Source organism: Macaca mulatta, chromosome 18 (assembly GCF_049350105.2).
Source record: "Macaca mulatta isolate MMU2019108-1 chromosome 18, T2T-MMU8v2.0, whole genome shotgun sequence".
Taxonomy (NCBI): domain Eukaryota; kingdom Metazoa; phylum Chordata; class Mammalia; order Primates; family Cercopithecidae; genus Macaca; species Macaca mulatta.
Window position 1 is genome coordinate 67318046 of NC_133423.1, and position 13779 is coordinate 67331824.

A 13779-nucleotide genomic window follows, 5' to 3' on the forward strand; every position below is an offset into this window, starting at 1 on the left:
GTTATTAAGCAGACTCACAGGAGCAACAGGACTCGTGACAGAAGTAAAGAGCCCGGTGGCAGGAGTCCTTGGTGAAGGAAAGTTGCACGGAAAGAGAAGCACCACAATGCAGACTCTATTTTAATATCTGAGCTAACAACTCTCTGGGAATATTTCTCTTCCTCTTGTCCAGCCCCTTCTGTGTTGTGGCTGGTTTGCATTTGTGTTTGAAGTGCCAGGCGGTTTAATGAAGTTATTCTTTTATAAATTTTGCAACACTGAAGCAAGCATGAGGGCTTTAAATTAGAATAAGTGCCACTTCTGTATGGCAGGTTCCTTTGAGGACTGATTAGAATGAGGCCTCCCGTTGCCTGGCCCTTTATGCATGGCAGTGTTGCTGTGTGTTCTTGTTTACGGCTCACCTTTGAATTTGCATGAGTTTGCACCATGCCTGCCGCCCGGCCTTCTGTTAGTCAGGACTGTCTTTCTTTCAGGATCATGTTAAATACTTCACTTTAAAGAGATTTTTTAAATTATATTGCTTTATTGTAATGAATTAAAATTAACTTGGAGTAGCAAATTATTGAAGGATGTGAGGGTTATAGATTACTCTCACCATAGCTACAGCACATCTCTGCGTGGAGGAATTAAAGGGTTGTGTTTCCAGTAGCTCTGTGCACCATGAGGGGTGAGGAAACTGTCCCACAGAGACCTAGAAGTAAAGCCAGAAAAGGTGCCCAGAAAGTGAGAGGAGAATGGGAACTTCACGTTGTGAGTTTCTGAAGCAAATAGAAGCTCTTCTTGGCAGGGCGGAGAGTGGGGGCAGCTCTGCCATTTTAAGACCTTAAAAAGTGTAAGACAATGGGAAATCGTGGACAAGAAAGAATAAAACCATATCTTAAGAACAGGTTTAATAGAGAATAGGAAATGCACTCAACCGTTCCTGACTTCTTTGTGCCTGTATGAACTTGCTAATAAACCAGGATGATTTTAGGGAGTGGGGAGGGATCGTTAAAGAAAGAGACCTGAAACTTTCAACAATGCACAATAACATACAGGGAAAAAGGAAAGAAAAGCAAGCACACAGGCAAAATTTTTAAAAAGCACCAAATTTGAGTGTGAAATGTTTTCTCCTCTCTCCAAACTCGGATTTTTTATTTAAAGTGGGGGCAACCAAACAGAATTGGGCCCGTGGAATACTTGCATTTTTAAAGGACTTGCTTAGAACTTAAAACAAGAGTTACTTGGGGCTCCTTCTAATTGCATTCTCCGTGCAGGAATAAGTCCCCGGAGAGACAGAAAGATCAAAGGCAAACACCAGGAATTTTACCTGTAGAAGCAATGCATGTATATAACTCTTTTTTTTGCCCTGCACAACACTCACTTGCTTAGGTATGGAAATGGACATGCGCACGTGCGTATTCCCGCGCGCGTGCACACACGCACACACGCGCGTACACGCACACACACGCGTACACGCACACACACCCATGCATACACACACAACTCAGGAGGTGACTCATACTTAACATAGTTTATCTAAATTAATACATTGTCCTTTCACAGTTTTATTTTTATATATCTTTACTAAAGCATATGCCATAGTAGACAAGCTTTTTTTTTCTTTTTTTGGCTTATGGTGGAGAAAGATGTTTTTCTGTTATTCTTAATGATTTATAACATGTTTGACTTACTCTTAATGTGAGTTTACCTCCTAGGGAGTGTGGCAGTGTTTTTAATAAAAGAAATAATACACTACAAGGAAGTGGCATTTCTTTTGCTTTTTGCCCAAGTTCAATAAACTATTTTTCATAATTATTGGAATTTGGTTGAAGGGAATCCGTGTCCCTATCAAGTGGAAAAGCAGAAAGAGTCTTGGCTCCCCCCTTCTTCCTACAAAGGTTACCCTTTGAATATAAATTACAACGCCCTGTGCTTCTCCCATTCTAATCAGATGACCTTTTGAATCTGGTGGACCAGAGTTTAAATCCTAAGCCTGCCAGTCAGTTTTTAAATCAATGCCCTGCTCCACCATCTTTCGGTGTATAACTAAATTTCAATGGATTTCAAACACGGAAGTGAAGTAAATGATGCCAGTGGAATCTTGCAGCTGACTGCAAAACAGCCAAACTTAACTCTGAGATCTTGGCTAAGTGATATGATTATAGTTAATTTCGCTAACTAAATTTTCTTCAAAAACCTTCAGGGATTCAAAATCTAAGAGAAAAGGGAGGAGTTGGAATTTTGTAATGTTTGTAAGAGGACATTTCTGAGCAATTATCAATTTAAGCTTCCATTATTTGCCGCTAATTACTACACAAGGCTGTTAAATATTTAGCAGAAGTTTGTTTAATTGCATTTGACTGGGAAGGGGATGCTTGATAGCTTCAGCAGCAAGAGTTGGTTGTGTGCACTGAGAGCTGGCAGAGAGGAAATTTGTATTCGCCCAGGATGAACACATTACAGTGTCAGACAAGCCTTCTTTTTTTCTTCCTTCCAAAGATTTATTTATCTTTAAGGTATCTAAAATTAGAGCACGAAGAAGGGGCACTGCTCATGGATGTAAAATTGGAAGGAGGTCATTCTTAACCTTGTTTACAGATGTTCTAGTTTAGAAAGCACCAGTGTGATAAATTAAACATTACAGGGGAAAAAAATTAAAGCTTAGCAACAACTGGCACATGGACACATCTGTCTGTGAAGCACTGACTTAATCCCTGAATATCTTATTAGGCAGTATTGCCCATCAAAGCCTTCTGTCCCACAGTACGCTGGAATCCTGCAATTCCAGAATCTTCAGTGAAATCTTTACACTCTCCCTCTCACTGGCTTCGTATAGTTTGATTTAAATTTTCTGCTGGCTTCTTGCATGGAAACAGACAGCTCAATTCATTGTTTTCTTTTAAAAATAAACATTGTACTCTTTAATATATTTCCCAGTGGCCATTTTGCTCTTTTTAGCCTGTTCTTCCCATTCGGCACCTTTTTCCCCCACTCTCGGTGTAGTAGATATTGCACGCTGTTGTCAGTTCCAGAGAAGGAAATTTTCAAGCTTGTCGGGTGTGCATAACAGATAGGGGTCAGCTTGCAACGAAAATTTTACTACTGTTTTTCAGTTCTTAATGGAAAATGGGATTGTCACAATGTTAACATTTCCCATGTATGATGTCACAGTAGAATTTGTCCTTTGGAAGCTGGTGGACTGACGGACTTGTTTTATATCTCCAAAATGTTTAGTTGTCGAAATACTAGGAATGGTTCTATGTTAGCTGCTGGGACTTTGCATTATTTAAATAATTAGTCTTTGCTCAGGCTTCTGAAGACTCACATTAGACTAAGGCTAAGCTAGGTATTCTTGGTACATGGTAACCGCCATGGGCTTTTCTGGCTTAGCTTGATATAGCAGAAAATAGCAAAATGTGGCTAAAATAGCCTTTTTGAACTGACTCCCCACCTCCCTGCACAGCTGGACATATCTGCAGCTCCACCAGGTGCTTCAGCTGCTATGCAGTTCCCGCCCTCTGTCCCCTGGCCTCTCAGCTTTGCTGCTGCTCTTCCCTCTACTTCGGGAGCCATTCTATCCCTTTTTACCTCTGCCTCCTCATCGCTCTTGCACCAGGCAGGTGTGACTACTCCAAGAACAGAGCCTCTCACATAAGGTGAAGGGCCCTTACTCTGTGTCCTAGAGCACCCGTCTCTCCAGGTAGAAGGTTTGGGCTATAGCAATGAATGTCCTTTATCTGGACAGCTGGCCCAGCCGTAGGACTAACTCTTAAGACCTTGAGCGTTGGCTTCAACCCTCTGGGACTTAATTTTCTCATCTATAAAATAAGATACTGGACCAGATGCTGCTAGGTACCACCCCCAACCCCCAGCTCTGAAACCAATTTTTTCTTTCTCTGCAGCGTTACTTACAGGTGTAGTTGATTCACCTGCCATTGGGTCTAGACCAACAAATTGAGGATGATGGCTCTGTAGTTCTTTCAAAGTAGATAGTTGTTTCTATTCCCCAAACACTGATTTCCTGAGTCTAATATTTGGGTCCCTTTAAATATTATTAGATTGTAAATATCCCTAAAGCAGCATTGATTGATTGCCACTAAAACATACCATCTTTGTTCATCAATGGTACATGAATGGTCTTGATAAGTCACTAAAAGAATGAACACTTCTGGAAATACTTGGTTCTTCACTTAAACAATGCCATTTATTATATATCTCAAGGAATTCTTTCTACAGTTCCTGTACACTTGCCCACGTTCACCCTTTGACTACATTTTACTGCAGTACAGTATATATTTACTGCAGTATAGTCTCACGTGGTATATATGTGTCCCTTTGCAATTCTCATTTTCAGGTGGGGAAGATACCATCTTAGAATGAAGACCAAGTACCATACTCAAGCATGGTATAGCAAGCTCAATGTATTTTCAATACAAAGTCAATTCAAAACAATTATATGTCTTCCTTATAACCACCTGTTCCTGTATCTGATCTCTAATTTAAACCTGTCAATAACAAGACAGGTCATTAACAAGACCTCCTCATTACAGCTATTTAACATACCTCATAGACCACCATTTCTTCTTCCCCTTTAGATCAGTTCTTCCCTGCAGATTCTTCAGATCCCTTTAATGCAGAACTCGCCTTGTCTCCCAGCTTTCATTTATTCATGCACAAATGTGTTTCAAACAGTATAAGGCAGTGTTCCTCAATATCTCCCTGGTGGGAGAGATGCTTCCCACCAAGAGATATGTGGCAGTGTCAGGGGACATTTCTGCTTGTCTCAACTGGGAAGATGCTACTAGCATGTTGGCGATAGTGGCCAAGGATGCTGCTAAACATCCTACAATGTCCAGGACAACCCCCTAGAACAAGAAGAATTGCCCAGCTCCAAATGTCAGTAGTGCTGAGGTTGGGAAACCCTGCTTGTATAAGGCAGGCCCCACTGGCCTTCTGAAATCTATTTTCAGGCTCCTCTCTGGAACCAAGCAAGTGAATGGGATGTGTTTTATATAATGACTGAGAAATGGTGTACTGGATGGTCTTCTAGGTTGCTTTGAATGAGATGGATGAACTTTATACTATAGTTACAAGGTCTAGTGTTTGGAACATAAACTCATCAACATGCCAGTGTCCTCATCCATCAGGATTATCTCAGATCACCCTTTTTCTGGACATAGTTAGCACAAATGTCCAGAGAACAACAACAAAAATGTCCTTCAGTGAGGTTTGTTAGAAGGTGAAATTGTTTCCTATGGGAGGTATGATAGAAACTCATTGCCAGAATCTTTACCAAACAATTATGTTCCTACAGGGGGACAAACGGAATGTCCTAATAGTCCTTTTCCTTCTTTAATATCTTGTATTCTTCTGATCACTTCTGATGATGCCATTTCACCTTTTGCTTTAATATAGCTTAGTGTCATCCAGAAAATGCTTTGAGATGTCAGACCAAGCCCATGTGAACTGTTAAATGTCAAACGAAAATGCATCAGTGTCTCTGTAAGTTCATGGTGATGACATTACCATATGAAAAAATAAAAAGGGAAATTCTGTCCGTGCAAACATGATCATAAATGCAACATTCATGGCATCAAGAGAGGGGCAAAAGCATATCATGACAGTTTGGAAATGCCATTGCTATGTCATAATAAAAGAGTAGAACTTCATTCTAGCAGATTCTACAAATGTAAAGATTATGAGTCAACTTCCCTGGCTATGAAAAATCCACTATGCATATGTCTTTTCGATTCTCATAGCACTTAGGGAAAATATTGTTGTATATTTGTCCTTTAAAAAATATTCATTGAACTGTAACATAGCTCACAAAAATGCAATATCCACAGATATGGTCCTGCTGTTTACCTGGTAAGGTCCGTAAAAACACAATTACCCCAGATTTCTCCAGCCAGGAATTATACAGTTGTGGGTAGTAGAAACTTTGGGGTAGGCAAAGTGGGGTACTTGAGGGTGATTTTGGTCTTCAGTGTAATTTTTAGAACATTCCTAATGGTACTCCCAGAGCCGTAGCAATTTACTTTTCATCAGTTTAAAATTATGAGTACTTTTGTAATTGTGTGGACTTTGAAAATGTTAATTTATTAACATTCACATCCTGTTAACCTTATTAAGATGCTTAAAGGTCATCCTTTGCCATTGTGACTATTTTTTCTCTTAATGTTCAGGGGAAATAACCCAGGATCCTGTCATCATTAGCTGTATACACTTTTAAAACTATTTTCCTAGCATAAGAAGTTGGGAATGAAAAAGAGAGAGGGTGGAAATGTAAAAATCTTGATTAGAAAGTATAATTTAATAGAACATGTATTGAACCAAATGTATTGATTAATGTAGAAGATATAGTACTTATATTGATTCAAACCAGAGATTTAGTACTAAAAGCTCTAAGCCAAAAAGCTGTTGCAGATTGCTACAAAAGTCAGTTTAATGCTGTCCTTGAGAATGCCTTCACAAAGAAATTCTTCTAATGTTTGAGGACTAGGTAGAATGCGGTATATGTCAGTCTGATCCCGGAGGGTTTTATTTTGTACTCTAATAGCTGTTACGAGCCTACATTATATCCAAGGAGTAATTTTCCTTAGGGGTGCCCGGCTCGCTTTGTGTCAATATTCTAGCATTTTAAGTCACGTACAGTATATGCTTCTGGGAACGGGGAAGGAGCCAGCCAGACTCATAATGGTCTGCATTCATTAATAAAGGCAGAAGCTTCTGTCCCTCCATTGCCCACTACAGGGATGCCTCTTTGGCCTTCAGGGACCCGTACAGACACATTTAAAGAAAGCTTTATTTTGAGTGGGCAGGAGATGAAATGTAGGACTTGCAGGCATTTCCTAAGTCAGCTATATGCCCAAGCACAGGGGTGACCTTAATGGGTCAAAGAAGAATGCAGGTCAAAAGACTTATTATCCAGCCTGTTGGAAACCAATTGCTTTTGTTTAAAAAAAAAATAAAAAATGAAAAAAAGCAATAGTGCTTAAAGGTGGACGGTAATGTAGAATTCTGTTTGCAGCCTGTAACTGCACGGCTCTATGTGAACTGGAATATACTTCCAGAAAAATAAGAGCATACTGATTAAACTCAGTGTTTACAGATAAAGGTCCAACCCAAGTGATAAAAAGAAGGGTAATATAATTAGTTAATCAGTGATGATTGATTACGGATGTTTGTGTTCTTCAACTAAAGGAAAACAACACACTGCCATGGTGCTGTCACCATCTGTTGAAAGAAACAGCCACATTTAATCTTTATATTTCTTTATTTCTTCCCGCCTTGCATTGTTTCTGAGCCACAATTGCCTACTATTTCATCTAGTTAGAAAACATCTCATTTAAATTGAATACAACTGCAGTTTAAATTCGGGTTTCTAATGGCATAGTGAATTAGTGGAAAGCTTGTTGTTTTTTGTTTTTTTTTTTCATTCCTTTTTAAAATAGCATGCTGGCTCTTTGAGTTTTAAAAGCTTGTCAGAATTTGTTTGAAACAAAAGGCTATAAATAAACAAGTCATGGTAAAAATGATTAACATCTTTGAATCAACAGATTTCACAAAACTTCCATTCAAATGCCGTTTTTGTTTTTATGACCATTGATACGTAACATTTTGCCGATGCCAACAGAGTGTTACAAAGCACAGACGAGACATGGTCTCTGCCAAAGAATTAGAAAAGTGAAGGCAATCTCTGGGCATAAGTTTTGGGGTTGGGAATTTAATTTTTCAGCCCTGGGAAGATAGGTTCCCCCTGGCTTTCCTCCAAAGCTGAATTTCATCATTGATATAGGTGCAAAAATTCAAATTTACATCAAGATTGCAGGAAAATGGAATGTCTTTAGCCAAGGTGAACAGTTTCAAAGGATCATGGATTTTTATTTTTACTTAAAAATATTTTTCTTGGATTGCATTTTAAATAGGATTAAACTGTTTGACCAGTAAATGTGGTCAGCTCTCAGAGAAAAAGGAGGCTGAATTAATCATTTGTTAGAGTGCCAAGCCCAAAATGAGAATTCCAGTCTTGTAAAATGAAAGGCATCTCATATTTAAAAAGAAATACATAGTGCTAGAAGGGAATTTTTAAGGCCCTCATCTGTTTTTTAGCTTTCTAAGTTTAATTTCACATTTATAGAGAGAAAAAAATACATACAGCACACTCCTTCCAAATGGGGCCCTTTCCAGTAAAGAAAGTGCTTTTGAAACCTCGCTATTAAGGTATCATACCTAGATGGATCTTCTTTTAAGCTTTAAGGTATGTTGTGGATTTGATTTTTTTTTAACACAAACCCCCCTCGTGTAAAACAACTGTTCATAACTGGGATTAATGGTTTGCAATTTTCAGTTACTTAGACATGGGGTCTCCAGGAGATGGCTTTTTGCAGAGTACAATATGGCTCTCTGTGGGATTACAGAAGTTTTCTTCTCTTCCTACTTCCTTTTCTGTCTTCACCCCCCACCTCCACCGATGCACCGATGTTGCACTGATGTTCTTCTCGATTATGTAAAACACTTTCCCTTCATTGGAACAGATATTTTTTCTCATAACCCGTCATTGCATTAAAGTACTTTAGGGACTGTGAATTGCTGTGTAAAATTGGTGAGATTACCCACTGCTTTGTTCTAGTGTAGTGGTTTCCTCTGGACCTAAAGAGCTGAAAACTCTTGCACAGAGAGAAGGCTGCTTGTGGATGGCCTGGCAGCACTTTTCTGCTTTCTGCTCATATGCATTTGTGTCCTTGCTGTCTCAGGACTGGTTCTGTGGTGTGGCAAGTAGCCAGGGGGAGAGCAAAGTGGGCCTCAGAGCGTACCCTCTCTTTGCTTGGCGCTTCTGCTGTCTACTTTTTAATCCTTCCCTCTTGCCTCTTGTCTCCCTTTCTGAAGAAATAATGTCTATGAGCGTCAGAAAACACAAAAAACACTGAGTGCGCCCATGAAACAACTTCTTGTTTTTCTAGTCAGAGAATCTTTAGTCAAGTCCAGAGACTAGGACTTCGCATCTGTTCTCCCCAACACCTAAAAGCCAGTCGGAAAAACCATGGCTTAGATATTCCATTCCTTCCCCCAGAAGATGAAATGAGGCCATTTGTATTTCCAGTGGACTTGAAATACTGCGTGGGGGAGGAGAACAGACACGTCCCCTAGATCCTCAAAGGTGGCAAAGGCAAGCCCTTGAGGATGGAGCAGAATCCCATGGCGGGGTTGTTTCCGATACAAATATATCCATTGCCCAAGAACCTCTAGGAACATGCTGACTTCCGCCATGAGAGTCACTGCCAGTGGTGGACAGCCAGGCCTGGGGAGACCCTGCCATAGCTCTCTGTTGGGCTGGAGCGAAAAAGGGGAAACCAAAGAAAATGAGAATAAGAGACCTCCGTGGTCTGCAGGCATCTCCAAACCAAGAGGACTTCCTGCCTTTACATTTCTCACGCCAGATTTCTTATGTTGATATTACTTACATTGGGTTGCTTTATTTTTGAATTTCACAAGCCATACCCTTATCCTTCTCACAAATGATTTGTATTCCTCTCTCTTATATACGAAACATAACCCCTTTATGAAACAACTTCAGTCTGTTGCAGTAAGTGACGTATGTGTATTTGTTCATGTTCCTTGCACCTCTGAAGAGACCTGTATGGCTTTGGTTGAGGATGAAAGCATACAACACACAACCATTGCCAACTGTTATGGGCAGTTTGTTTTGGGTTCTCGTTTTGTAGCATCTTGATATGAGCACATATAAAACCACCAGGAAAATTGCACTGTGTACTCTTTCACTAACCCCTAGAATCCAATCACATGTGGATCGTCCATCATAAGCACTTAAACATTTGAAAATAATGTTATTAAACTGATTTTTTTTTACTTTGATTTTGGTAAGAAGAGAAAAACACCCGTCTTTCTGTCAGAGTCCTTTCATTTAGGCAAATACAGGTTGAGTATTCCTTTTTTAAAATGCTTGGGACCAGAAGTGTTTTCGATTTCAGATTTTGACATATTTGCATATATATAATGAGATGTCTTGGGGATGCAACCCAAGTCTAAACACAAAATTCATGTATATTTCTCATATACTTTATACACATAGCCCAAAGGTCATTTTACACAGTATTTTCAATAATTTTGTGCATGAAACAAAGTTTGAGTACACTGAACCATCAAAAAGCAAAGGTGTCACTAGCTTAGTCACCTATATGTCATATGTCGGTGCTCAAAAGTTTCAGATTTTGGAGTATTTGGATTTTGGATGTTCCCATTTGGAGATGCTCAATCTGTATTATATCTTCTTATACTTATTTGGTCATTATTTTTGGACTTTTTAAAAATAAAAAACCTTTCTATAAACTTGACTCTGAGATAGCAAAAGATATAAGAAGGCTTAGACGTGGTGTATTTTGAGTAATCAAACTTTTATTGTTTATAACCTTTCTGAACAGAATCATGTTGATTTTTAAGAAAATAGCAAAGTTTTTTGGTCTCATGAGTACTTTTATTACCCTTTCTCTCTACATCTTGGTGACAAGTACTTTGCAGAAGTATTAAAAATCAATATACCGATAAAAGAGCTGGCATAAAAACAATTTGCTACTTCTGTATTCACTTTGAGGCCGAGACTATTAAGATATGGATTAAATAAGGGAGAATGAAATACTGTTCTCCGTCATGATTTGTCATCCATCTTTTTCAAAAATGAGCTAAATGTAAAATGGAACAAGGAAGACCTAAGTCCTCTTCACAAGGCTCCCAGCTCCCCCACTTCTGCACCTAGCCCCAATTGGTTCTCAACTGAACCTCTGGTCATTCAGCCTGTATTCAGGGAGCAGGCAGTTTGCTAGTTGCTGTAAAGGATGAAGAGATAACAAACATCTCTAAGATGAATCCCTCTGCTTAAAATACTCCAGTGGCTCCCTTCACCTACAAGACAGTCTGAGCTCTTTAGCAAGGTAGAAAAGGACTGCTCATATTCTTGCCCCAAACCAGCTCCATCTTCACGTCTCATGAGTATTGTTGATTCAGAACATTCTCCAGAAGAATTCAACCAATCTAAATAAGTTGCAGGTCTGCAAACGTACCTTGCATATTCCTATTTCATTGCCCTGACCCATGTGGGTCCCTTGGCCTAGAGTGCCCTCCCTGTACTCTCTGCTCATGTTTCCAGCTGTCAGTGTGCTGGATCCACCGTGAACCCTTCCCCAAGGGCTAGGCAGGTTTAGGTGTGGCCGTGACATTTCTGTGTTCTTTTCTAATAGACTGCTTGCCATCTTGCTTTACGGTTATGTGCCCACATGACCTTCTTTAGACGTGAGCACTTTGAAGGCATGAAGGCAAGGACCATGCCCTTCCTCTCCAGCAGCCCTTGCCTTGCCAGCCAGTCACTGAGATAGCCAATCCCTCTTTCCTGAGCACTGCAGCGCTATGGCATGTGCCAGGTGCTGATGTATGTTTCCAATAGATGCTTGTAGAGGAATGAATAAATGAATGAACATCAGAATTACCAGCGTGGGTGAGAGCCAGGCCTACAAATAATTATGAGACAAGACCTAGGATGCATCCTATATAAGCAGTAAAAAGTGCAGCAGGAAATCAGAGAAGGGAGAGATCCGTGTTAGATGGGGTGAGGATGAAAGTGGTGATATTTTGAGCTAGGCCCCAAGGTTGTAATAAGAAGGGATTAGGGTCAGGGGATACAGGTGAGTAGTGAGAGAATATGGCTCCAGGAAAGCGCAGAGGAGGAGAGTGGAGATCAGGCCATCTCCAGGCTTATGCTCCAAGCAAATATCCCGCAGATCTGTGACTATCCTCCAGGCCTGGTTCTGGAGCCTCCCCACCTGCCGTCCACCCTCAGAGCATGGCTGGTGGTCCTGAGTTGCCCGGCAATCCCAGTTACCCTCTCACAATTTGGAAAGAAGGTGTTCACTCAGAAAGGGGACACGCTAGCATAGATGAACGGAGACCACCAATATACAGCGCAGGCTGGTCAGCTGAGAAAGAGCATCCAGGGACTGGGGAGACATGGCAGGCTACTGTAATCTCCTGAGACATGCTATGACCACAGCCCAAAGCCCACCCTTGGGAGGGGCGCTGCTGCCACTGTCCATCATCTGCCAGGTAACTCTGGCATTTCATACCCATATTCAGGGGCAGATAGAGCCCTTGTTGTCAAGATGTTACAGTCTCGGAGGGATTGGAACAGAGGCATGTGTAACCAATCGAAGTCATGCACAGATACATAAAACTGTTAAAACAGTGCTACCTGCTTCTTGAACACTGGGTCCTATCTTAATAAGAAGAGATGATGGATGGTGAGAGGGTATTATAGAAAGACATGGCAGAGGTGAAGAAAAGGCAAGGTGCCAGCCAGCCATCTCACAGTAAGGAGGCTCCTGCCCTGGCCTCTCCTTCCAGGCCCTCATGGGTGGCAGCAGGTTCAGAAGATCTCTGGGTCTGTTTCTCCCTGGGAAAGGAGCGTTCTATTTTTTTTTTTTTTTTTTTTTTTTTTGCATTAGAGGGCACGCATGAGCACTATTCATCAGAGGGCAGAAGCTCATTGTTCAAGTCATTGTGAATTAATTACATGTATATATGCTTGGTCTGATGAAAACGAAATCACTGAAGTTTGTTTTCCCTCTCTCCCTTTTTTTTTTTTTTTTTTTTTTTGTTATTTACAGAATCATACAATGACCCAACACAGCAGTTAGTGCAAGTACAGTCTCTCAAGGAGAATTGCTTTTGTGGCACAAAAAGGGAACATGTTTTACTCTTTGCACGAAACTTTCATTGTTAATGTATATTATTCAGAAACATTGTATTGTACCATAAAACTTGTATTATCAAAACTGTTGGATGTTCATGTGTTTGAACTTTTGCGCACCAGATAGACCCCTTGTATATAAAGTGTTGCACATGTATTATGTCGTCTGATACTAAAATGGTCTTATAAAGACAAGTGGACTTGGGCCCTATTCAGGCAAGATTTAAAAAAAAAAAAAGACGTATGACCAAAATGGCTTAAGATAAAGTATTTTTAAGGAAGAAAGATTAAAAACAACTGTTATACATGAGACTATGGTTGGACTTCCTTTTCTTTACACTTAAGCCTAGAATTTCTCTTTTGGTATATCAGCGCTTAAATCTAAGACTATTTTTTATTGCTGAAGATTCTTGCAAACCATGAAGAGATGTTCTCACAGAACAGAACCCCACAGCTGGATAAGGCCCGTATATATATATTTGTAAGCCTTGCAATGTGACAGGTAGCATCACTATATATGCAATAGTTGTTATGTAGACTGTCAAAGAATTTTTTTTCCCTGGATACATTTGAAGCTTTGAGTGTTCAAGGTTTTCCTTAATGATTTCACGCAGCCAAATTCTTGAATCAGTTGAACTAACCTGTATGTTACTGTTATTAATGTTTACTCTGCGGTCTGAACCTGGAGATTACTGGAATTGTTTTCCAAGAGGAAATAAATTCAGTTTACCATTAGGTATGAGTGTATTTGTGTGTTTTCTTTCTCTAGTTACTACATCATTAAAAAAAAATCTAATTGCCTGCACCCTTGGATGTGAAATCTGCTCTTGAGCATATCACAGGCATTACCTCAATCATATTTAACCTTTCACACTGGGCCAAATGCATCTGGAAGGATATTCATCACTCTTCATAGGGAAGGAAGCAGACACAGTATCCTTCTACTCTGTCACATACTAACAGGTCACACTGTACTTGAGGATTCTGACATCACAGATGGATGTGATGGCTGTTTTCTGCATAATTTGCAGCCCAATTCA

The 13779-nt window shown here is 40.1% G+C and overlaps 1 protein-coding gene across 5 annotated transcripts in view; it reads left to right on the forward strand.

Moving 5' to 3' along the window:
• Window positions 1-13474, forward strand: part of ZNF521 (zinc finger protein 521) — a 292598-nt gene extending 279124 nt beyond the window's left edge. For all 5 annotated transcript variants that reach the window (XM_001097677.5, XM_015121703.3, XM_015121704.3 and 2 more), the window contains one exon: window positions 12657-13474. In XM_001097677.5, the coding sequence (XP_001097677.3) occupies window positions 12657-12686 (30 nt within the window). In that variant the 3' untranslated portion in view covers window positions 12687-13474. The remainder of the gene's footprint in view (window positions 1-12656) is intronic.
• The last annotated feature ends 305 nt before the right edge of the window (window positions 13475-13779 follow it).